Source organism: Leguminivora glycinivorella, chromosome Z, assembly GCF_023078275.1.
Source record: "Leguminivora glycinivorella isolate SPB_JAAS2020 chromosome Z, LegGlyc_1.1, whole genome shotgun sequence".
In the NCBI taxonomy this organism is placed as follows: Eukaryota; Metazoa; Arthropoda; class Insecta; order Lepidoptera; family Tortricidae; genus Leguminivora; species Leguminivora glycinivorella.
In genome coordinates, this window is record NC_062998.1 from 46,749,699 (window position 1) to 46,777,188 (window position 27,490).

Below are 27,490 nucleotides of genomic sequence, written 5' to 3' on the forward strand. Positions count from 1 at the left end.
TCAAAAGTTAGAGGGGGGGAGGGACATTTTTTTTTTACTTTTGGAGCGATTATTTTTGAATATTAACAATATCAAAAAATGACTTTAGTAAGCCCGTATTCATTTTATATACCTATCCAGCAATATATCACACGTTAGGGTTGAGATGAAAAAAAAATCACTCCCCACTTTACGTGTAGGGGGGGTACCCTAATAAAACATTTTTTCCACTTTTTATTTTACCACTTTGTCAGCGTGATTGATATACATATTGGTACCAAATTCCAGCTTTCTAGTGCTAACGGTCACTGAGATTATCCGCGGACGGACGGACGGACGGACAGACATGGCGAAACGGGTTCCTAGTTTACTATGGAACCCGAAAAAAGTAAGTTTATCGTCCGAGTATTCATTTGTCTTGTCTGTCATAGTAATACATCCAGTGCCTACAACCTAAGATGCCTACAGTAATAAAACTAATACATAAATCCATTCTACATATATAAAACTCCAAAGATGCAAGCTTGGCAAAACATCAGTGTTAAAATAAAATATAAACGCTCCGGGCCGTACTTTACGAAAGTTCTCTTTCATTCTTTTTTTCTACTATACATGGAATAAAACTACACTAAAGAGTAATGAAAATGAAGCCTTTTGTGTAAACCAGTCCCACACGGTGACCTGTATTTATTGCGCTGGTGGGCACTAAGAATAATGAATATGGCGAAAGAGCAACTAGAGGTATATATTACTTACCTATTTATGATCAAAGACATTATGCGGTAGTTTCACATTATCTTATACTTTAATTATGTTAGATAATATAATTATATGAAGATCTAATAACGAGACAGTATATGGTTATATAGAGAGATATTGTATTTTGACACAATTTTCGCACTAAGTCAATATTCTTAAATCTAGAAGTAAATGGAATTAGAAAATCCTCAAACGAACAACATCAGAAGTTGATAATTATAGTAATAATGGTATGACATAATAAGGCTGGCGCAAGGTGCATTAGGGCAATTCCGAAAGTCGCATAAATATCACCATTATTTCCATCATATCAAGATTCTCCTTTCGGAATTACCAGAGCATTTCTGTCATTCGGAATTACCCTAATGCACTTACTTGAAACTATTTACTCCACAACATAGTCGGAGTTGTTAAAATAAATTAAGGAATAAGTATAGGACATAGCTATATAGTAAAGTAACATAATATTTATTTATACACAAGTAAATAAATCGAACACTTTATTCTAGATGGGCCATTTGATCTACAATTGACATTGTAGGTATTAGGTACCTAATTACAAAATAGATATTACGCCTTTATTTTGATTTAGGTATATTGAATATAGCCATTGAGTAGGTAGTTGGTTTAAATAGTTCGGACTTCGGGTTATTGGCACCCTCGGTGTCAGGCAACCATATTCATAGTAGGTACTCAAAAATGTCTAATCTATGTCGGCTTGTCGTTCACGAACTATGAACTGTTAGGAATAAAATCCCATCAATGACCGAAATTAACTGAATCTTTCCGTGGTCTGAGAATCGGTCTTTGCTCATTTAGTTCAGTATAGGATCGGCGAGCGCGAGCGGTTTGGATCGAGAACGAATGTGTGACTACGCCGACCGAGAGCGAGAGCTACTTACCAGAGCAACAAAAAAAGTCAAGTTTTCATATTAAACTTCGGTTACTTACAACCTTTCGGCCCGGAATGTTACTATCTGTGGACTATTCGTATCGTTTTGACACTATTCGGTCCCATTCGTTCTGATCTTTCCGACCGCAGTGGTCGCTGGTCTGGTTGAACTAAATGAGCAAAAGACCTAAAAGAGCGAACTAGTTCGTGGGTGCGATTGAACGAGATCGGAGCGCTCCGATTAACGAACGAAACGGCACAAGCCTAATCTATAGCCGACAGTCGTATAAAAGCGATGCCTACTGCCTACTTATCCACTTACTGACGATCAATAAAACAAAAGCAGACGGGAATTAAGTTTAGGAGAATGTCAAATTCAGAAACTTGGCTTGTTCCCAAAGAGTTCAAGGCATTTCGAATGTTATATCGTGCAGACACTACAGACACCATCAGACATGTGTATATCGAATAAAATCTTATTTTTCATGATAACAATTTTGTTATGATATATTTGGCTGCTTGGCTATACACAGGGATATATTGCACCCACCTAGAATGTACAAACACATAATTATCATATAAAAATATATAAAAAAATCTTATGAACGGGTAGGCATAAGAACATACATTTATTTCATAAATATTCTTTACCGTAAGTCACTAACAAATGTATTAAATGTACATAAGTATTTATGAAATTATTAATTTAATTTCAATAGTTATTTTGTAGAATATTATACTTATATTTGTGCTTATTCCACATGGATTATTCCAAATGTTCTTAGGTAATATTCATATTTTTCATTATTATTGGGAGCCTGTTATGTCCCACTGCTGGGCAAAGGCTTCCCCTCTTTTTTTCCACTCTTCCCGATCTTGGGCAGTTACGGTATTCATATTTTCCTAGTAAAGTCAAATTATATTTTTTAAAGAATTAATTCCCAGTACAACATCGTAGTAATTAACCTAAATGCATGTAATCTGAGTTTGCTTAATCCTTGAGGGTATCAAGATGATATCCAGCATTCTGAGAATTAATACCCTAAATTTAGTTTTTCTGGCATATTTATAAGTTAGGTACTTATTTAGGACTGACATTTAGCGATGTGCCGTTCCCGGGAATTTATTCGATTTACTTATATGGGGAAAGTTACTTCTCGAAGAAATACCTATTCCGTATACAAATCGGGTAAATTACCGAAAACGGCACATCACTGATGGCATTCATTCATTCATTAGATAGGGAAAGTGCTCATACAACAAAGGTGCTCTTGTCCCCTTTTGTAACAAATTATCGACTTCATGAATGCCTGGTTCAGTACGTTATCAATACAGATATAACAAGTAAAATATATGCCACTTTACATCTCAGAAGATTTATGCGATGCAAATAAATATATTCGACTGAATTTACGCAACCTCTTCAGACTATCTGGATAAAAATATAATCGAACAACCGAGTAGCTACATATATACGAATCTCAAGTTCTTGAATGCATTCCAAAACTTGCAGTAGCTTGCTGTCGAGAATAGTACATTACATTGCATAAACAATCCGCCATACTTAAGTTAGGGTCTTATTTATAGCAAACGGCATAGGTACCTACTACAAAAACTTGGCATGGACATTCATACAACATAATTTTAGTTGCCAAGGATTTTGTGTAATACTAAGAGTAAACGTTTTAAAAAATTCTGTTCGCTCTAATTGCCTTGTATTAAGTATATTATAAAGTTTAAGCGACAAAACTTATATTTGATAAAAAAAAAATGAAACCATTCAGCGCTAATCACAACACGTGATCGTTTTGCCTCTGCGAAGTATCATCGCTACATAGCGAGAACCCTTTTATAATCAAGTCAAACGTAGCGTATCAGTGGTTAATGTGTCTCATCGATTTAAAATGAATAAGTTTCCTTAAATATAGCGGATTTTTAGTGAAAGTTGACTTTTAATTTCCACAATATTCCCACAAAAACCTTAGTTAACATAAATGCATGTGTGGTTACTATTCTGAATGTTGATGCAAGTTCTGTATGCATTGCACATTCATACGAGATTGCGGTAAAATACAGTCGACTTTATTGTATTCTAATCAGTCTTACATTAGGCACCGAATATTTTAACAAGCACACGAGAAAAAACTTATGAATTAAAAAAGTAAAGAAACGACTAAGTATAAGATCGTCTATCCAAACTACAAAAATATTGTCAAAGGCAAAGGAAATGGTAGCTGCCGTTTATTCATATTTAAATGCATATAATCTATCCATTTGTATATGTTATTATAAAATTATATTTAGTTAATGTGACCTCGAAACATTACAATTGGAAATTTTGATATTTATTAATATTTATTCAGGTTTCAATACCACTTGTTGGGTTAAACATATCTTTATCTAAGGACAACCACGTTCAAGATAATAAATACAGTAGGTAAGACAATCGATAGTCTGCAGAAGACAAAATATAAGTTGATGTGTTGATGTTACCAAAAGTTAGTCACTTCGTAATGAGAAAAGGAATTGTTAAAAACTTAAATTACCTAAAGCATTCTTAGCTAACCACGTCACGAATGAAACTAATCACAATAGCGTCAAAACCGTGAGAAATTGTATAAAAAAGTAGGTAGAAAAATGACGTAGGTAAATATTTCGCGTGAATTCGTATTAAAATCGTGTACCTAGTGGTAAATTTGCTTCTCATTGGCAAAGCAATGTCATGACCCATCTTTAAACCTAAACTAAGAAATATCATTGTCCGTTCATAATACTCGTATAGCCTCATTAACTTTGTTTACAAAGTATTACTTGATGAAAGACTTGACATTGGAAGTAATCTACATTACGTCAACGTCTGTAAATGCCGGGTACAGTTTTATGGTCAAATAAAATAATGTCCTTATACGACTTCTACACGTGTTTTTGTAGTGACATTTTAACTGAAAAACGTTATCACCGCCGTACTTGTACTTATGGACAGAATACTTACTCCTTGAGTTAGGTAAAAATTTACTAAAAAGTCAGCGTCTTTTTTATGCAATTTTTTTGCTTCTTCCATCAAGGTTATCTACCAGTATTTAATAGGGTAACGTTAGTTTTTAATCTACATAAAATATTGTTTTAAGGACCTAGGCAAAAAGTACTTATATGCAATCTAAAATGTATGTATTGCTGTTCAAGGCACTCGCATTATAGTAAAAAGCAATATTTTTCTATTTCGGCGAGATATATCACCGGATTATTTAGCAGGAGTATTATTAATTTAATCCAGTGCTTCCCAAAGCATCACGGCCCATTAGTAAGCGAGCTAGCGAATATTTAGTGGGTCTGGGTCTGGGCCCAAACTGCTATGCAATCTGAGGATAGCTGAGGTGCATTTTTGAGACAGCCAAGAGGTGCGTCCGAAATTTCGCAATTTTTGTGAGGTAGGGCGGACGTCGAAGCCCAGTTAACTTTGGGAACCACTGTATTAATCTATCATATATAAGTTATACATGTATATGACTACAAAAGGATCGTAATTGACCACAAGTTCATATTATTTACAATAATAGTAACAAATGGCACTCGGAACTACACAAGTAAACATCCATGCCAAATGTCAAGTGCACAGTTGCAGACTATCATACACACTCAAATCTATATCATCAACCACTCACAATAAAGTTCTAACTCCAATAACATAAATAACTTTGTTGAGAAAATTATACACGTGGCACTACTAAGAATGATGAACAAGTTTAGAGTACTATCAGTGTATTACATTAAGGTTCATTTTAGAGTAATCAGGAAATGGAGAAAAATGCAACCTTCAAACTATAATGTAACAGCCAACCGCCAATATCAATTCAATTATGCAGAAGACAGATATTTCAATAACACTGATTTTACACTCGATATTCCTCACCCCAACGGGTTCAACGTTTAGGTTTTGATACCACGGACAAAATAAGAACTCTACATGCCTTGTGCGCCCAAAGTCTAAGATCAATGCCATCTAAGGGTGGAAACCTCGTAGAAACACATCTGTCAGAGACGGTGATAGATGTGATTCCAGCGTAAGCAGCCACGACGTTTCCATTGTCATAGAAATGAAACCCAAAACAGATAATTTTGCGCGGATTTCCGCCACCCGACCCTTGTGTGGTCACCCGCCATCTTTATGCTTTATCTGCAACACGACAAATTTCTGTTGGAATTTTAGATGAGAATTTATGAAGCATAAAGGCCTTGCGCGGATTCAGGCTCAGGAGCCTAGGTTGGACATACAAAATGCAAAGCTACAAGTCTATTAATGTCTAAGATGAGCTGCAAAATTCTGTATCTTATAGACGGTTGGATGTTACACTATACTACAATATTGAATACTATAATATTAGTTACTTATCAAACACTAAAGAGTTCAATGTCGCATCAAGAGCACTGATTACAAGTGGTCAAGGAATGGTTACAATAGTTGAATTGCTATGAAGCGACTAATGAGCTCAGAAAGGCCGACTGTGGAAACACACTCAGTTATGATTCTTAACAAGGTGAATGGTTTTTCTGTTAATAAATTATTGCGCGTAAATATAACACTGAATAAGCCGGGAGTTTCCTGTAACACAAGCAAATAATAAAAGTACAAATATATGAAGAGTATACTTTTGTACAGCCACTTTAAAAAATTATGATGTCCTTAGATTTCAATTTTTTCTTACAGAGTAAAGATTACCTTCAACATACAACACCATCATTACTGCAATTGATGTTGCCTGTCACACTTTAAACTTGATAAATTATACGTTGTGTCTTAGAAGAATCTTTAAATGGCGAAAAAAATCATAATACAAGTAAAATTAAGTAAGTTTGAATAGACAATTTAATTTACTGCTGGTTGTTACAGGAGACACCCTGTATACACTATGCTATGTTTCATTTATTTTGTAAGATAAGGTAGGGAAAGATTGAAGAGCATTTCTTGAGGGGTAAGATGAAATATGTTTTGTATAATGAAGCACCATGGGCGGCTTTCCATCTTATCCCGCTAGAAAAACCCTTGTCTGCCCCCACCTTACCTTATCAGTATCATGATGTTATTCATGATTGTTCTAGATGATTTCAGATCAGATCAATACAAATAGCATGAGTATGAACAAAATTCTGTTTATCATTAAATAAAATTACACAAACATTTTTTAGTAATACATTACAGGTACTAAGACTCGAAATACACATGTTATAAAAAAGACGCGAGAGCAAATATTCAGTTTAGAAAAAAAATCTTTCCACACAAATAAAAAATCATGTAGACCAAACTACTGGAATGAAATGCAAATAGACATAAAACACAAAAAGTACCATATTTTGATCACTGATCACTAAAAGCTTTCCTGTCACTGCGCTATGTTCACTTACACACCTTGATAGATGTATTTCTGATCACCCAAAATGCAATAGAATAAGGCGGCATTGAAATATGATTACCATACTTTATGTGTATCGGCTCTAGTTCAGGCATAGAAGACTCAAAATACAATGGCCATCCATTTAACAAAATGGTCTTTGATTGTCTATTGTTTGATGGAGCATGAATAATATACTCATCAATAGACAAATTATCTCCATGCAAAGCAGTTCCGTTCAGGAGAAATTTCGCTTTAGCCATTTCCAAATTTACAGCAAAAATAGTGACTGCTGTTGTGTCATTGGTATATTTTCTGTTTGTGCAATGAGCGTACATTCGCTGGAAGCGTGTGCATTTGCAATTTATTTGCAACACTTTGTTACCAACTAGCCTCTTGTATATAACACTTACCCACCAATCAGGGAGTGGGTTTAACTGTTTATCTACTAGACTGTAGTTGCCTCCAAAGAAACTTTGCCTTACCACTGTAGTGACATTGTAGGTGGCTGCCAGGCCCAGCTTGTCTAACCATAATGGGCTACTTGCATAAGAGTCTGACAAACCTGGGGCACCTCCACCATATGAGCTGCTTGTCTCAGTTAGCCACATTGGTATATTTTTGTACTGTGTTGTATGATCATGCATAGTTTTTAATTGACTCTTTAGTAAATCAAATGTGTCAGGATTCCAAAAGTCCTCTAACTTGGCTGTTCTGCTGTTTAAATAATACTGATGCCAAGACCTAGCATTTATGTAGTCCGAGCCATTTGAAAGGAAATCAACCATGTAGCGCAGACACTCGGGACGGTTCTCCTGAGGTCTTGTAGTGTCAGGGCCAACTAGCAAAGAGTGCTTGTAGCGGTAGTGGTTAAGGAGCTTACGGAGGTGCTTGAAATCTTGAGCTAAGGCTTGAGGGGTGATACTTACATTGAAAACATGTTGAAAGGAATTAGGTTCATTCCCTAGCTGCCAGTCTATGTGGTGGTATTTTTGCTTGGAGTATTCTAGTAATTCAATAGCATTTTGATCGTACCAACCACTTTCGTTGCGTAGCAATACGTTTAAGGTGAACAGGAGCCTCATTTTCGTTGCTTTGCAGAACTCGTTGATTTCGGTCCATTTCTTGCCAGTCATAATGAAGAACGGATGGGGCTTGCCGCATAAGATGTGGATTGAAGAGCAGACGGATTTGGAGTAGTTCTTCGGGCACGGTAGATCGCAAGATGTTGGAGAGATGGCGTCCTCTTTGCTGAATATCAGTCGGTCGGACATGGTGCCGCCTAGGCGGAGCCGCGCGGGCGCCAGCGCCGCTGCCAGCTTTCTAAATCTTGGCTTTGCAAAGTCTATTGTGTCATATTTTTCGATTTCCGATGTGTCGATGCCGATGCTCAGGAACTCGTTGGAAACAACCGTTCGAATCGACTGCTCGTCCAGCGTGACAAAGCATCTCTCATGCGCGTTCAGATTGTAGAATAACACCAAAAGACCCACGTTGCAACATGTTACAAACACACAAACAGCAATCAAGCGTCTATTCGACAGCATTTTGGAAACTTTATGTACGAATTTTCAAAAATAACATGTGTTCATTTATAAACTGTCCTTCAACATTTTGTTATTTATTATTGGGACACAACAAACTATTGTTAAGTAACTAGCCTAGCTGGCGCCTGCTTGGCTGCGCTGCAATGCCGAAAGCACCGATCCGAAGCTCCTGACGAAAGTTTCGACAATACAAACGCTAAGCGCTTGACATGAGGGGTGACGATGTCATAGTGACAACTGTGACAACTTGACAAGACCATGGACTTTCAATAGGGACTGAGCTCACACTTTTTTTCATACTAAATTGAACTTTATCACCGGTGCAGAAAGGCGTTCTTATCAGACTAGTAAAAGTGTGTCCACATGAGAGGGTCAAAGTTGGGGCTAGTGTCCCTCTCGCACGTGTGACCAGTGTTAAAGAGATTACTATAGTAGTAGTATTTTGACCTGTATGATAACTAAGTTTATAAACTTCTTAAATTATTTTCCCCTCACTAGCTCGGAAACACGTGTTTTATCCTTTAATACCAGCGGGTAAAAACGCATTTTATCCACTAGTGGGTAAAGTAACTTGACCTTGAATACTGTCAAATTAACTGCTTTAAAATTGATAAAAGTAGGTGAATCTAGTAATGAAGATAATTTACCACCTGTGAAACTACTGGAAGCAGTGATAAACGCATTTTTTGCGTTGTAGTTTCCTCGCTATAGTGAGGGGAAAAGTTTTGCGTTACACTCGGGTGCAAATGTATTTTACTTCTCGTGTATTGAAACACTCGCAAGTTCAGGATTCTATTCTCGAACCACTCGCTTCGCTCGAGGTTCAACTATAGAATCCTTTCACTTGCTCGTTTTTCAATTCCACACTCGGCGTTAAAATACAACTTTGCCCCCTTGTATAACAAATAACTATTTGTATTATATCAAGGAAAGGATATTAATACCTTGATTACCTTGTAAAGAATTGGTAAGTCATTATTATGAAGCCATAAAACCAAAGAATTGCGCAATTAAAAAAAACCTTTAATTCGGTATTAGTAGATTTGGTAGTAACTTTGAATATTGACTGGTATCCCCAAATAATGACAGTGATTTCGTTGACAGTGGCAATAACTGCGAGAGGGACACCAGCCCCAACTTTACCCTCTCATGTGGACACACTTTTTGGCCTAACAACTCAATCTAGCTTAATAATATATAAATCTATGGACAAGACGGCACAGAATTACAGTTAAACCAGAATGAGTAGTTAGGTCAAAAAGTGTGTCCACATGAGAGGTCATTGTTTGGGCTGGTGTCCCTCTCGCACTTACTGACAATGTCAACATTATTCAGTGACGTCATCACTGTCATACATTGGGGATACCAGTCAATTTTCAAAGTTACTACCAAATCTACTAATACCGATTAAAACATATTTTTTAATTATAAAAGTCTTTGATTTATTGGCATCAAAATAATTACATTATAATTATTTTCCAATTCTTTGAAATATATCGAAACCCTAGTTTGAATATAACCCTAAAATAATATAAGAAGTTATAAAGTCAGGTAATATCAGGGGCGGCTCACTCCGCGATTCCATCGCCGCGCTACATACAAGTACATGCGGGCGGCCGCGAGTTCGCGGCCTAATCAGGGGTGGCTAGCATTTTCACAGAAAGCACGGTCGCACTTTCTATTGTTACTATACGTCGCGAGTTTTTTTAAAGGTTCATAATTATGCGATATCCGCGTGTGGAATGGCTAATAATGCTTAGTTAAATAAACCATAAATAAACTAGGACAATCTTACACAGATCTACTATTGATTATGTCATTTTAGTCATTTATGCCCCACGGAAACGTTCAATAAGGCTTGAGACGTTGGAACTTAAACAAAAATATATAAATACTGTATTTACCTAGAAAGTACCCAAGATTTGAATATAACATTTTATCTGAGTATTAATTTTTTTTATCCATAGGCAACCCTAGAGTCCGACGCTGCGCACGTTCGGTTCGTTTCTTTGTAATCATTTTGTAGGCATTTAAAAGGCGGTATTTCGTGAACATCAAAGCAGTGGGCCTTCTGTACTTGTACTATTATATATTCTGTGGTAATATACAGATAAAAATACTACTACTATGGTAACCTCATTAACACTGGCAACACGTGCGAGAGGGACACCAGCCCAAACAATGCCCTCTCATGTGGACCGTTTTCGCTAGTTTGATACGATCACCTTTCTGTATCAGTGATAAGGTTCAATTTAGTATGGCAAAAAATGTGATTCCACAATCTAGTTTAATAATTCTAAATCTATGCAAGATGGTGATTGGTGTGTCAAGTGACAATAACATAAGACGATAGGGATACCTAAGTTAAAAATAAAGTGATTTTACCCTACCGCTTTTTATAAATGATGAATCTCACATTACTCAAATTAGTGCTCATTAATTAACGCAACATAGCTTGATAAAAAATTGTAACGTTTAACCGCATTGTTAACCGTTATGTCATGAAATTATTGTATTGGTGCTTGCACTTGGAGTATGTTCTATGACCAGTTACTTCCAAACACCAAACGTCTTGTGGAAGTTGTGGATTTCTTTCTGAAATGCCGTGTTACAGCAGGTAACTCCATACTCCTTCCATATATATTATTTTCTATTAAGATGACCATTTTCCCTGGAAATGAGATCTGCGTTCTCGTGCGCGCATCAATCGTTACGATTTCTAGATCTTTCATTTAAAGAGTGATTTCCTACGTTTCATTTACTCAAAGTGCGTCCAGTCACCGGTTTAGAACTGCGTCCCCGCCGACAGACTCTATTCGCCATCCCGGTGGCACGCACCCATGCTCTGTCGCACTCTCCACTGCACCACGCTTTAACCCTTCTCAATGACATACTAAGCTAGCGACACAGCAAACTGGATATGTTTCATAGCACAGAATATATAATAGACAGAGAATATATAATAGTACATATAATAGTACAAGTACAGAAGGCCCACTGCTTTGATGTTCACGAAATGCCGCCTTTTAAATGCCTACAAAATGATTACAAAGAAACGAACCGAACGTGCGCAGCGTCGGACTCTAGGGTTGCCTATGGATAAAAAAATTAATACTCAGATAAAATGTTATATTCAAATCTTGGGTACTTTCTAGGTAAATACAGTATTTATATATTTTTGTTTAAGTTCCAACGTCTCAAGCCTTATTGAACGTTTCCGTGGGGCATAAATGACTAAAATGACATAATCAATAGTAGATCTGTGTAAGATTGTCCCAGTTTATTTATGATGTTTATTTAACTAAGCATTATTAGCCATTCCACACGCGGATATCGCATATGAACCTTTAAAAAAAACGGCCAAGAGCGTGTCGGGCCACGCTCAGTGTAGGGTTCCGTAGTTTTTCGTATTTTTCTCAAAAACTACTGAACCTATCAAGTTCAAAACAATTTTCCTAGAAAGTCTTTATAAAGTTCTACTTTTGTGATTTTTTTCATATTTTTTAAACATACGGTTCAAAAGTTAGATGGGGGGGACGCACTTTTTTTTACTTTAGGAGCGATTATTTCCGAAAATATTAATATTATCAAAAAACGATCTTAGTAAACCCTTATTAATTTTTAAATACCTATCCAACAATATATCACACGTTGGGGTTGGAATGAAAAAAAATATCAGCCCCCACTTTACATATAGGGGGGGTACCCTAATAAAACTTTTTTTTCCATTTTTTATTTTTGCACTTTGTTGGCGTGATTGATATACATATTGGTACCAAATTTCAGCTTTCTAGTGCTTACGGTTACTGAGATTATCCGCGGACGGACGGACGGACGGACGGACGGACGGACAGACAGACATGGCGAAACTATAAGGGTTCCTAGTTGACTACGGAACCCTAAAAACTCGCGACGTATAGTAACAATAGAAAGTGCGACCGTGCTTTCTGTGAAAATGCCATCCACCCCTGATTAGGCCGCGAACTCGCGGCCGCCCGCATGTACTTGTAGCGCGGCGATGGAATCGCGGAGTGAGCCGCCCCTGTCGAAACCTCGATATTTACGCATTTTTGTCAATCCGTTTCGATTTGTACACAGGTGCACACACGAGGAAACAACTCAAATGATTTTGGAACATAACTGGGATTGGCTTCCAAATTGGCTTTTCTACCTCCAATAAAGTTTGCACTACAAATTCACCGTAAATTCAATTCAATACTTGTATCAAATGATTACGCACTTTAAGTATAACTTCAGAGGTCATCACTTTTCTTCTTACGGCAATTATCCACTTAAACGGTGGTTTCGTTTCCACCACGGTCTTGGAAATTGCTAGAATTTAGTCGCTATTTTTCTTGGAGTCATTACAATTCAGCATAATAAATTTTAGTAGGCCCATATTTTTATCTCAAAAACGATATGAAAATGTTTACTGCACGTTTGCTGCGATTTGACAGCGTGTCAGCAACAAAGATGTCAATTTTGGCCGTAGTGAGCGCTGTGATCGTTTTAGCTACCCCCTCCACCCGCTTTGCACCCCGCCAATGACTAAACACTTTTATTCAGAGCTGTGTCGCCTGTGTCAAACCAAGTCAAATTATAAGCCAAACAGTTGGAACTTTTAGCCCAATCCCTACATACGATGGTGGTTGGTTGGTGGGTGGTACATGGATTGATGGTTGATTTAGAAAAAAAAACAGTATTTGTTATAAATATGTTTATTAATTAATTCAACAGCGAAAAACATTCAATTTGTTTAAGTACTTGTAGCAGATGTGACAGGAAGGTAACAATCATACAGAGTTCTCATACTGTTACATTGAGTTATCTACCGTTACGTTATAAAAGTGGAAACATTGAACAGACACAAGATGTGACTACGAAATCATGGATTACATCACGTTCAATGCAGGCTAAATATATAGACATTCATTCAGTATAATTGACACAGGCGTTATCAATAAAACAACGCCATAATTTAATTTTAGATGTAGGTAATTAAATAAAAACATCAGTACTTAAAAAGAAAATAGAAAAAAAAAAAATATATTTTACTGACTCATAAATGTACCCTTAACATTATTACAACAAATTCGACATTCTAACAACATAAACTAAGTACAAAATGATTTAACAAACTACACAATGACTCACTTACGCTCATCGTCGCCTTTGAAGGGACAGGAAAAATAAGCACAGGAAGAACTAGATTTAGGTGTCGTCATACAATTACGAGGTGTTTGTCAAATATTTATAATATAGCGAACACCATTCTATCAGATAAGAAGGTAGCCCATGTCATTGAACTACTATGTACTACGTACTAGAAATGACAACTCGAACATATTCTGTGCGCCAACCGGCAGCGGCGGCAGCGCGAGGCGCATGCGCGTGAAGCGAATCGTGTCATAGAGTAAGACTTGACCACCTAGACGCGACACTTTTAGTGTAGACCTTTGTTTTATACTTTGTGTGTGAAATACTAAGTAGTTTACTTTTAGCACTATTATACATTGTGTTATATTTAATTTCCACTCAGTGAAATAAAAATAAGTAATTGTTTTTTTCATAAATTTTAATTTCCTTTGAATAAAATTAGTTTTGTAAGTTTCTGTCGCTCAGAATAATAATCGCGCCATTCACCTTGTTTTACCTCCCTTAAACACCGGTTGCATTAAATACTATTTCAGTTTTGGTGTCACTATTTTTCGTCAATAATGAGAATTATAATTCAGAAATAATTCAAAATCATGCTTATTGTATAATATTATCGACTAAAATTTGTATTAGAACCGTGTAATATTCAAAACTATAAATTGAAATAAATATTTTTATATTATATATTGAAAACAGAATATGATCACAATTATTATACCTTAATACCTACATGTCATGTCTGCGTGATTCATCTATGATTCCAGTAGTCAAAATGGCGGCCATAGCATCGCGTTTAAGGAGCCCGTCCCTTCATTATAATAATTACTTAAATTAAGTCAGATCAAAATAACTTGTCTACTAACCGATGAAATGTGACACCGTCACTGTTATTAGATTTTCTCGTATAGCTTCAACAGTATCTTATAGCACAGGAAGGCATTTTTTCATTTTATTTGTGTGCAGTCAGAGACAACCTCCTCCCACCACGCGCAGAGACTGACTGAGGCAACATAAGTCCACTGGACTTATGTTCGTGGAGCAAACTTTTTGTTCGCCGTGTCCTCTCTAGTACATTATACCTCAATGGCCCATGTTTAAAATTAAGCAAACTATAAAATATATAAAAATATCAACGTCCCATCTTAGGAATGTAGAATAGTATATGTTATATATTAGTATATACAGATACTGAATGTTCAGCGGAGAGCTACGGAGTCTACCTATAAGCACGGATTAGAAACCGACAAAATAACACTTTACTTTTTGATATGTAGTATTCTTGTTTAAGTAAAGTAAGGTACATTAATATGATAACCTAGATTTAATTTAGATACACTAATTGAGTAAGCACTCATCACATAAAAGTACACATAGTTCGCTATAAACGTAATGAGCCTCTCAGTAGTGCTTGTCCATAAACCATCGTAATATCAAACAGCAGTTCAAATCGATTCCTATTACGTTTGCGAATACTAATCTACGAGTATCCAAGTCACATAAAAGTATTTCGTTGCTGGTATATTTTGCAGTCCATGTCGTTGTCGATTCATCTACTCCGTGCAAAATCTGTACAGTTATATTACCACTGTTTTAAGTTACACTATTACAAAAAATATGTCCGAATTTGGCACTCACGATACTCTTAGTTTTTTCTCCTAGCTCGACTGCATATTTGAAGTTGCGTATGTTTATTAGGATAGTGAGTGTAACTTTCTAGTGGTTCTAGAGTTAGGGTATGGTTTAGAGTTCGTCGTGCTTGGGCCCGGAGAACTCCTCGTGGCTGATGAAGCCGTTCTTGTCCTTGTCCTCGTGCTGGAAGATCTCCTCGACCAGCTTGTCGTGGCTCTCGAGCATGTTCTTGATGTCTTCGCTCATTTCGGCGCCTTCGCTGGCAGTCATCTGCTTCTTCAGGTATTCGCTCACCTGTAAAAGGGAGAAATGGGGTTCTGTTAATCGATGTAGATACATTTTTTCTCCAAGTATTATATTTCACATCTATATTAAAATTCATCTTGATTACATATGATTTCATTGACGTTTCTCGATTGTTAACTAAACAAACTTAGATGTTTTTTTGTTCAAATTTAAGCCAAACGGAATCATTACATTATAAATCAATAAAGATTATAGGATACCTATTCTTACACAGATTGACTGAGTCCCACCGTAAGCTCAAGAAGGCTTGTGTTGCAGGTACTCAGACAACGATATATAGGTACCTACAATATACAAATACTTCTATACATAGAAAACATCCATGACTCAGGAACAAATAGGTATCTGTGCTCATCACACATATAAATGCCCTTACCGGGATTCGAACCCGAGACCGAGGCGTAGCAGGCGGGGTTACTACGCGCTAGACCAGACCGGTCGTCTGTCCGTCATTATATCTCCTGTATGGCAATATTTTTGTTTTGTATGGCTGAGCCTTAGGTATCAAAGCTTCCATGGTTCTCCTGTTTATACAAACCTAACTTTATTTGTTTTGGCAATAGAGTCATTAAACCTAGGTACAAGTTAGAATTGATTATACCTACGACAACCCCATCTACACTGCACTGAAACTTAGTAGTTCAAGTGCTCTGCCTACACCTTTATGGGATACAGGCGTGATTATATGTAACCCCACCTAAGGTAACTGTACACTATTCCGGGATAGTAAAATTTCGTACATTATTCCGGGATACTTTGGTTTTTGTCGCAAAATAAGGAAACTATCAGTAAAATCTTAATTTAATCCAGTATTTCATTAACTATAGATCAAATAGAACCGAAAAAGTCGATTTTCGAATATATATCATATCTTTTGAAGCCGTGAGGTACTTCCAAACGCGTCAGTCGCAACCACGCAGGGGTTTCTATGGGCGTGTTTGACGGTGAGCTTAATGCGGCAGCGGAACTTCTTAAGGGTTTACTGTGATGCGGGTAAGTTTATTTATATGAAATTTGTATCATAATTGTGTTATAGTTATTAAAAGACATTTATATCATCGTTTCAAATTAATTTGAAGCATATTTTAATTAAAATACCCGCTCCCGGAATAATGTACACCATTTTGACGCGGTGTACATAATTGCGGGAGTATCACGGAATAACGGAAACACAGTCCGTAATGTTTTTATGTTTTATTACTATTTGTGGTGAAGTATATTTATATATTTGATGTAAATATATTGAGTAAAGATTACAGATTATAGTGACATAATTACGGTATATATATTTTTTAGATTTTAATCTCATAATTGAGTACGAAATGTATACTCGTTGTAATACGTGCGAAATATTGGAGTGTGGCATCGACATTAAATTTGTTTTATTTCATAAAATTAAAGCACAAAGGTAATTTCTTTCGATGTTTTGAGTATAATTATTATATAATCTTCCAATGTACTAAGAAAAAAATCTTGTTTGTTTTTTAATATAGCCTTTGTGTTGACTGCCGTAGTTAAGTACACGACTTTATATGAGTGTATCTTATTCCGGCATGCCTATATAAAGTATATTAAGATATAAAAACACATAAAATAAGGTATAGAGACCCGGCTATTATGTTTTTAAACTTCCTTAGTTAGCTAAAAATCTTTATACCACATATTGGTTTGTCCGTCAGTCTGTCCGTCTACGATTTAGCTCAATCATTATTAGTACTAAAAAGCTAAAATTTACATAATAATAATACATAATAGGATAGACATATATAAATATAAAATAGTACAAATTCGTTGGACAGTCAATCAGTGTAAAAACGGCCTATAATATTTATTTATTGAGTACTATTTATTTGTATATACATATCTTGAATAACGTATCACCACCATATATGTATACGGTGTAGCTCAGTGATCACCAGTACCAAAAAACTGAAATCTTCACGAGTACCATGCAATTTTTATAACCGGCAATAGCTTCTGGATTGAAATTAAATTTTGAAAAAACCCCCGACATTGTTAACCGATTTTCATCAAACATGGCTAAAACACTCTCGACTATAATTCAGCTTTCAAACGAAAAAAAACTAATCTAAATCGGTACATCCATTCGAAAGCGATGCTTTAGACAGACAGACAGTAAAACTTATAACACCCTGTCATTATATCATACAATCGTCATACCGTTAAATATCATATTTCCTATGCCACCCCAACCCATCAAAACATTGCCAATTATAAAAAATACACTCTGTATAAGCATCTATCAAAACGATATGTGCATTATATATTTATGTAAACAATATTTTTGATTCGTTTTTTTACATTATGCTTCAACAACGTGGACTTTAAAGGTATCCCGTAATTACGTACAACGACTCCCGGAATTGAAGCCATACCAAAATTGTATCCCGGAATAATGGGCAAACTAAGGGTTAAGTAAAACAATGGTAATTTCTATAAATTGGAAGTTACGATGCAAAATAATGTCTTAAATCGATCGTAGAAGACTTATCCTTAAAATAAAATAGTTAACACGACTAGAAACTTCGCATTTTTTTTACAATCCTCACTCAAAGTAGGAAACGTCTTAAGTTCCCGTAATATGGTACAGTTACCTTATTGTAACCATAGGTTTTAAAACTGATATTTATTAGTTATTCGCAAACTTATCACCATTTGCACAAATAAGTTCTCTAAATGTAATCTAGTGTCTCAATATGCCTACTAAATATAGTATGTACAAATACTAACCCCCTTATTCATAAACGTGCACTAAAGTTATCAAGCCGATAAAGTTCGTTTGTCCCTTTCTATCACACCAACACGTCAGAAAGGGACAAACAAACTTTATCGGCATGATAACTTTAGTGAACGTTTATGAATAAGTGGGTAAGTATTTACAAGGGATTACATATGTATATGATATTCTCATGAAAGGCTGTACAAAAATCAAATTGGGAATCGAATAACTGCAATTGTAGCGACCCCTGGGAGGTTTAATGAGCGATATAATTACGACCTCGCCGGGAATACACATGGCAGGTACTATATTTTATAAATAATGATAAAATGATAACAAATATTCACGGATTAATAAGTAGTAAATTAAAAATAAAAGACCATCTGGGGATGCCATTCGTAATACAGTTACCAGGGAGCATAATGAAATAAAATAATTACAATAATATTTTTTTCAGTACAGATGGTCGTTTTTTTACGCACTAGTTCGAGAAGTGGTTCATTATATGCCAGGTCGAAACTTCGGAGGCTCATCTGCACTGAAAAACGTCGTACGATACACGTGCGAAAAGGAAATTCGTAACTCGTGTCGATTTAAAACACTCCCTTCGGTCGTGTTTTAATTTATCGTCACTCGTTTCGAACTTCCTTTTTTACGCACTTGTATCGTAATGTACTATTTCAGTACAGATGGTATTTTTTTACGCACTAGTGCGAGAAGTGGTTAATTATATGCCAGGTCGAAACTTCGGAGGGTTATCTGTACTAAAAAACGTCGTACGATACACGTGCGAAAAGGAAATTCGTAACTCGTGTCGATTTAAAACACTCCCTTCGGTCGTCTTTTAATTTATCGCCGCTCGTTTCGAAATTCCTTTTTTACGCACTATGTAGTATCGTAATGTACATATACACTACACAACCATATCGAAAATCCTGTATGGAGTATTTGAAGTCGCGCTTTTTCAGCATAGTTAAAAATTGCAGTATTTTTTTCACAAAAATATCTTAATTTTTTAGGCAATTATATGTAGGTATATCTGCTCTGCTCTATTTACAGCAGATTTGTAGATTTAAGTATCTGAGTTTGAAGTTAAGCTCATATTCAGACATGCCTTTTATACGCAGTAAAAAGTACTTAATCAATTAAATGGCAAAATATGTTAAAGTGCATCGCAAATGGCAAAATATGTTAAAGTGCATGTAGTTACGCTCAGATTTGCATGCTTTTTAGAGGCAGGTTTGATTGGTTATAAGTTGGCCATGCATTACCAGAATTTGAAGAACTACAAATACCTATCCTCATTTACAAGTTGAATTGGTTAAATAGTGTTTAATAAATCAAGTATTTTAGAATAAGAAGCGAATAGACTTTAGACTAAGAAGAAAAATGCTTCAGTTAAAGACGCAATTATTGGAAGGTTCTTTACAACGACGGATAAAATGCGGCAGGGATAATAATTGTAGGTAAGTACCTACAATAATTTAATTCGAAATATGTTTTGAAGACTATGCTCGTGGGATCCGAGTTGTCCAATATAGAGAAAAAAATCTGTTAAAAAGTCCCATATTATGTATCCATAATGGTCCCGATCTAGGAATCCTGTAATAGCTGTGCGTTTTATATACAAGGCCACAGAGCCTCAGCAGTGCATAATTTAGGACCCGCCACCTCGACTGACCTCCTCTCTCGATAGCTCCTGATCGCCGTCTGTGTCCATGGCTTGGAACGCTAACTGGATACTCACCTAGTTAAATTTAAACTATCGTAAATCATAATGACATTAGACATAAGAAACTCACCGCTTGTAGAACTTCCCACTAGTCGGTAACGACGTGGATTGAGGCGTATTTAATCATTTAAGTGTCGCTGTGCGCTTGAATAAAGGATAAGTGACCCATCTGACTTGCTTTTTAGGATTTTATTCCTCCACAGTGCCATAATTATTGTTAGCGACTGTTGCAGTGGTTGGGTTTCGTGCTCTACACATTATTACATGCCCACGCTATGTGAAATCTGACGTACAACTCATACATTAGAAGCATATCCACGCGTGTCTACGCTGCAGCCACACTGCACACATGCTTTGGTTAAGGTTTAACAGCCCGGCAACGACATTGCGCGACCGGCGGCAGCGGCGGCATCTATCAGATGGCAACGAAATTCCGATCGCTGTGAGTTTGCCACCGCCGCTGCCAGTGGCGCAATGTGATAACCAAGCTGTAAGCATTATTGGGTACTCACTTCTTCGCGGCTGAGCTGCGCGTCCTTGTCAGCGTCGATCTCCTTGAAGACGTTGGTGGTCGGGGGCGAGTCGCCGATGTTGATGAGTTCCACCTCGAAGTGGAGGGTGGCGTGTGCTGGGATGACGTTGCCGGCTCCGCGCTCGCCGTAGCCGAGGTGGGACGGGATGGTCAGCTTACGCTTCTCACCTGGAATTTAAGAAACATTTTGATACAATCGTATCTAATAATACTAACACCCTCTGCCATGGCGCATATTTTTTCTAGGGTGTAGTTTGTGAAGATAGAACTTTTAGGGTTACATGTTTGGCATGACATAACATCAGGGTGGCTAGCCGAATGGCACAAACGCTCACGAAACGCTCACGAAACGAAGCGCTAGTAGATATCTATCTCTATCGCGCTTGCGTATTGGCGCGACAGAGCCAGCGGTGTATCGCTTTCGTTTGGCGTCGGAGAAATGCCATTCGGCTGATAAGTTTTTACTTAACAGTGTGATCCGTATTGTTTTGGCCTGTATACCTCTACATATGAAAAAGTTTTGGTGCGATTATTGTGTCACTGCCGGTCAGAGCATAAGTAGTGTAAATTAGATTCCAAAACGTTTAGTTTTCGTGTGAGTTTGTTTAAGTAAGCTGTGTCAGGGGCGGCTCGCTCCGCGATTCTAACGCCTCCCTACAAGTACATGCCAGCGGCCGTGAGTTCGCGGCCCGTTCAGTAGTAACGACCTTCGCGCGGTGCAATAGAATTCAATGTCGGCTGCTCGCGTGCGGCCCGTTTGTTAATGTAGATACGAATTTAGAATGGCGGCATTTTGTAAATATCAAAGGAGTGCTGCGGCTGTGTTTCAAAATTGTCTCGGTTAGCGTTCTGTTTTTAAAATCGTTTCACTCCTGAATCATCCTGTATAAGTTCCTACAGATTTTGATATACCTACAGTATGTAAGGTAATAAGTGCACCTAAACAATTCCGCACAGACAGTAAACTAATTTCGAAGTGGGATGCGTCAGAACTTGTGCACGAGTTGTATAAGTGGCTCTGTATTAGGTTTTGTAGTGAACAGATTAGCACTATAACTTACAGAAAGTAAGATGTTAACAATTCAATTACTTTCGGTATACGTAGGTATTCAGACTCAGTCGTTAGCAGCGATATTGATAGGTAGCACTCATACTTCTATGAAATTATGACAATATAATAAAAAAAAATATACCTGGGGCAGACTGGGATAAACAAACACTGCCAACTTAACTTGGTCTGATTCTATATCTAGTTAATAACTTTTTATTTAGGTACTACATATATTAACTTTTGGGTTTTTACCAAGTATCATATATGATTAGTATGATTCAATATCAAGATTGAAACACTAACTTAGTAACTAATAAGTATCAGTCTTTAGGCGATAACGGATGTCCCTTGAACATGAACGGTGAAAATAGCTTAATCTAGACACATTTTTCAGGCGACCTTTTAATAGTTATTTGTTATACAAGGGGGCAAAGTTGTATTTTAACGCCGAGTGTGGAATTGAAAAATGAGCAAGTGAAAGGATTCTACAGTTGAACCACGAGCGAAGCGAGTGGTTCGAGAATAGAATCCTTAACTTGCGAGTTTTTGAACACACGAGAAGTAAAATACATTTGCACCCGAGTGTAACACAAAACTTTTCCCCTCATAGCGAGGAAACTACAACGCAAAAAATGCGTTTATCACTGCTTCCGGTAGTTCCACATGTGGTAAATCATCTTTATTACTAGATTCACCTGCTTTTATCAATTTTAAAGCAGTTAATTTGACTTTATTCAAGGTCAAATTACTTTAACCACTAGTGGATAAAATGCGTTTTTACCCGCTGGTTTACGTGTTTCCGAGCCGCAAAGTTGTATTTTAACGCCGAGTGTGGAATTAAAGGAGTGAAAGGATTCTATAGTTGAAAACACGTGTTTGACTTTATTCAAGGTCAAATTACTTTAATCCTGCTAGTGGATACTATAGATTCACCCACTTTTAAATGCGTCAAATTACTTTACCCGCTGGTATTAAAGGACAAAACACGTGTTTCCGAGCTAGTGAGGGGAAAAAGTTTTTGTGAAAAAACTTCGCTGTTAGAGCGCTCCAATAATACAGAACCGATACTATTTAGCTTGTCATAATTAATTTGTTTTCCTATATAGAACTCACCGACACACATGTCGAGCAGGCCCTGGTCCCACCCCTTGATTACTTGTCCGACGCCGATCTGGAAGGTGAAGGGTTGGTCGCGGTCGAAGCTGAAAAGAAACACTTCTATTAGCACAGCTAAAGAGGGTAATGGACACTTTATAAGGAACAGTGGGTGTCGTAAACAGTGAGAGGGAATTTTGGCATCATTACTAACAACATATGTTTATTATTTCAAAAGCGTGACGCCCTATTGGCCGATCGCGAACCCGGTCATAAGTATCAGAACGCTGTAAGTAGTATCCTAGTATCCTACCAACAGATTTTGGCGAAGAATGTAATATGTAAGTAAGTACTTATAAATTTCGCACAGTACCAGTACCGTAAATATTTTTCACAATAAACGTCAATAACAATTAATTATCACTGGCGAGTCGGCGGTCGTGTGCAATAATTACACGAAACATTTAGAACCGATTTAGAAATATAAACTATTGATAGATTATTGCCTCGAAAAAAACCTGGCCATCATGAACACATATTTCAAGAAAAAACCAAATCGAAGATGGACATGGATCGCGCCAAATGAAAAAACAAAAAACGAAGTGGATTTTATCCTTACAAACCAGAAACATAGTATAACCAACATTGAAATTATTAACAAAATTGATTTCTCATCAGACCATAGACTAGTGCGAGCTACATGGTCACTCAAACATCCGAAAAAAAGCAGATACAACTATAGAAATAGTACTCTGAAAACTCTACAGACAGATATTGAGAAAAAATGTTTCTTGGACAGTCTTGAAGTAGAAAGACAACCACTTATGACTCTGTCACCAGATGAAATAGCACAACTGTATCATGATAAACTCATAAAATGCATTCAGACAAGTTTAAAACATTCGCAAAAGGCTAGCCATAACATACATAAAAGCATATTATCTGACAGCACAAAGCAACTAATAGCAAAGCGAACTGAGCTGCAAAATACCAAACCCAAAACAAAAGAGATTAAATCAAACTTGAGCGACATCTACAAAACTGTGAGTAAGAGTATAAAAGAAGACTATAAAAAACATAGAGAGTCAAACATTGAAAAACACCTTTATACTGACGGAAGTGTAAAAAAGCCTACAAAGAACTCAGAACACATAAAAACTGGATCACAGAGCTGCTAACTTCAGACAATAATACTGCACTATCTAGAAATCAGATAATTGAAACTGCTACAACCTTTTACAGGAAGCTGTACAGTAGTCAAGAGCAAGAACCATCAACATTAAGCCTACCAGAAATAAGTGAAGTCCCAGTCATAGATGAAATTGTTATAATGAGACATATAAAAAATCTGAAAACTGGAAAAAGTCCTGGGCCAGATCACATTTCTAATGAAATACTAAAGACTGCTGCTCCTTTATTAGTGACACCCTTGGCACATTTGTTTAATCTTATCCTTAAAACAGGGACAGCACCCGTAGAATGGACGCAGTCAAACATAATACTTTTGTATAAGAAAGGAAACCCCATGGACATAGGAAACTACAGGCCCATCAGTCTGATGTATCTATCCCAAATAAGTATATTTTTTACGCACTAGTTCGAGAAGTGGTTCATTATATGCCAGGTCGAAACTTCGGAGGCTCATCTGCACTGAAAAACGTCGTACGATACACGTGCGAAAAAGAAATTCGTGTCGATTTAAAACACTCCCTTCGGTCGTGTTTTAATTTATCGTCACTCGTTTCGAACTTCCTTTTTTACGCACTTGTATCGTAATGTACTATTTCAGTACAGATGGTATTTTTTTTACGCACTAGTGCGAGAAGTGGTTCATTATATGCCAGGTCGAAACTTCGGAGGGTTATCTGTACTAAAAAACGTCGTACGATACACGTGCGAAAAGGAAATTCGTAACTCGTGTCGATTTAAAACACTATCACTAGCAATATACTATCACAAATAAGTGAAACAATAGATAGCCACCAACCATGCGAACAAGCTGGGTTTAGGAGCGGGTACTCAACCATGGACCACATACACACCTTGGAACAGGTCATAGAAAAGTATCAGGAGTACCGAAGACCCTTATATACAGCATTTATTGATTATGCTAAAGCGTTCGATACAATATCACATTCCTCTATATGGAACGCTCTGACCCAGTGCAACGTGGACCCTGCATATATAAGAATAATAAGACACATTTATGAAAATTGCACCAGCAGAGTTCAATTAGACAAACTAGGACCAGATATATCTATTGACAGAGGTGTCAGACAGGGCGATCCTTTATCCCCAAAGTTATTCTTGGCAGTACTTGAATCTATCATCAAAAACCTTGACTGGAGAAATAAAGGAATATACATTAACGGTAAATACCTTAACCATCTGCGGTTCGCTGATGATATCGTAGTAATAGCAGAACACTACACTCAGCTAGAGTACATGGTACAATCTCTTCACGAAGCTAGTGCAAAAGTGGGTCTAAAAATGAACTTTCAAAAAACAAAACTTATGACTAACAGCACTCGAAGAGATATAACCGTTGATGGGACTCTACTGGAGTATGTAGACAGCTATATCTACTTAGGTAAGCAAATATCGTTTAACAGCCAGCGTAACGAAGAAGAAGTAAACCGAAGAGTAAAAATAAGCTGGAATAAATTCTGGAGCCTGAAAGAAATCCTGAAAAGCAATATGAATATGAAAATTAAGAAAAAAGTCATGGATATGTGTATCCTGCCTTCGCTGACCTATGCAAGCCAAACCTGGTTGTTTACTGCAAAAGTAAAGTCAAAAATAACCACATGCCAGAGAGCCATGGAGAGAAGCTTGCTAAATATTAAAAAAGTGCAGAGAATACCTCACATAAACATAAGAGCTGTAACAAAATTAATAGATGCACTCAAGCACGCCCAAACACAAAAATGGAGATGGGCAGGGCATGTTGCCAGGCTGTCTGACTCGCGCTGGACTCTGAGAGCTACCACGTGGAGGGGACCTGCAGGAAAAAGACGCGCCGGCAAGCCAAATAGCCGTTGGACTGATGACATAAAAAAAATAGCTGGAGAAAACTGGAACTATGTAGCTACAGACAGGGATCGATGGAAGTCCTTGGAGGAGGCCTTCACCCGATGAGGGGTTCTTGTCCGCCATAAATAAATACCACAATTTTATTAAATATTAAATTATGATTAAATTATAAATTAAATTAAATTAACATTGACATAACTAGGTAATTAGAATATAACTATAAATTGTGACGACATTCGATGATATGTAATAGCTTAACTTGGACTTGAAATAAAAGGCTTTTTTATTTTTATTTATTTATTTTAGAAATATAAAATTGTGTTTATTTGATAAAACCATTGACGCTAAACAAAACCCCTTTCATATATATTTATGCTCAATCTGTTATTAAGATACAAACAGCCAGGATTGTCCCCTGTACTTTATTTAGGTCATATAGGTAGATATTAACAATGCAGGGCACTCCGTATTCCTGGCAGTCGAATGCTCTAAAAAAGATATAAAATCCCACTAAAATAGTGCAAGAATAAGCAGAATGACCCTCTAGTGTGTCCGAACTAGGCCCAGACCGCAGCTTAATTTCAGTTCAGACAAAGCCTGACCGAGTAATTAAAATACTTATGCAATAGTTGAACTGAATTGCCTCCCGAACAGACCCGCTACGTGAATTCGTTCGAGATAAATGTTTCCATTTGTATAAATTTTCGATTTTCCTCCCTATGACGATTTTATGAAATTTTAAGCTCTGTGCGTAGTAATAATGCAGTATTAAAAGTTAATTCAAATACTTTTGCGCACTATATTTATGAAAATTTGCCCAAAAATTACCTGTTTACGAGTGCAGCTAAATGAATGAAGGCGTGGAATTTTGTAGGCAGATTTCAAAATAGTACATTACGATACAAGTGCGTAAAAAAGGAAGTTCGAAACGAGTAGCGATAAATTAAAACACGAGTTACGAATTTCCTTTTCGCACGTGTATCTTACGACGTTTTTCAGTACAGATGGCCCTCGAAGTTTCGACCTGGCATATAATGAACCACTTCTCGCACTATAGTGCGTAAAAAAAAAAAACCGGCCAAGTGCGAGTCGGACTCGCGCACCGAGGGTTCCGTAATATGCAGCTTAAATTGCTGTTTCTTTTGATTGCGTTGACATAGAAGTTTGATTTTGTTACAGCTTAAAGGTATTATAGACCTGAGTATTTGGTATGAATTTCAATTTAATACCTCTACGCGTTTATGAGGAAATGGGTAGTAAGGTTAAAATTATTAAAAAAAAATATATTATGTGATGTAACTAAAAATTTATGGTTTTCGTAATTTTTCCTTTATCTATGCTATAAGACGTTGCTTCGTACCAAATTTCAAGATTCTGAGTTCACGGGAAGCACCCTGTAGGTTTTGATTCCCTTGCAAGTGTCGAAAATTTGCGGCATAAACGGCTGTATCTTTTGATTGCGTTGGCTTAGAAGTTTGATTTTTTCACAGCTTCAAGGGACAGTAGACCTGAGTAATTGATATAAATTTCAGCTTCATACCTCCACGCGTTCCTGAGAAAAAGGGTCTTGACAGACGGACGGACGGACAGACGGACAACAAAGTGATCCTATAAGGGTTCCGTTTTTTCCTTTTGAGGTACGGAACCCTAA

At 36.9% G+C, this 27,490-nt stretch overlaps 2 protein-coding genes across 2 annotated transcripts in view; both read right to left on the reverse strand.

Annotated features, from left to right (window-relative positions):
- Positions 1-3,829: 3,829 nt before the first annotated feature.
- Positions 3,830-8,736, reverse strand: LOC125241245 (heparanase-like). The gene is made up of 2 exons (XM_048149616.1): positions 4,358-8,736; positions 3,830-4,314 (listed from the first exon to the last, which is right to left on the reverse strand). Exon 1 carries the CDS (start codon positions 8,562-8,564, stop codon positions 7,023-7,025), a length of 1,542 nt encoding a protein of 513 aa, XP_048005573.1. The 5' UTR covers positions 8,565-8,736; the 3' UTR covers positions 3,830-4,314; positions 4,358-7,022.
- Positions 8,737-14,680: 5,944 nt separating this feature from the next.
- The window catches only part of LOC125240907 (FK506-binding protein 2), an 84,170-nt gene continuing 71,360 nt past the window's right edge, over positions 14,681-27,490 (reverse strand). Inside the window, exons 2-4 of the mRNA XM_048149081.1 lie at positions 22,825-22,913; positions 20,641-20,828; positions 14,681-15,644 (exon numbers count right to left, since the gene is read on the reverse strand). Coding sequence (XP_048005038.1) covers positions 15,462-15,644; positions 20,641-20,828; positions 22,825-22,913 — 460 coding nt within the window. The 3' untranslated portion in view covers positions 14,681-15,461. The remainder of the gene's footprint in view (positions 15,645-20,640; positions 20,829-22,824; positions 22,914-27,490) is intronic.

Bases quoted from the DNA above. Each gene is read 5' to 3' on its own strand.
- LOC125241245 (XM_048149616.1), bottom strand. From the start codon at position 8,564: ATGCTGTCGAATAGACGCTTGATTGCTGTTTGTGTGTTTGTAACATGT.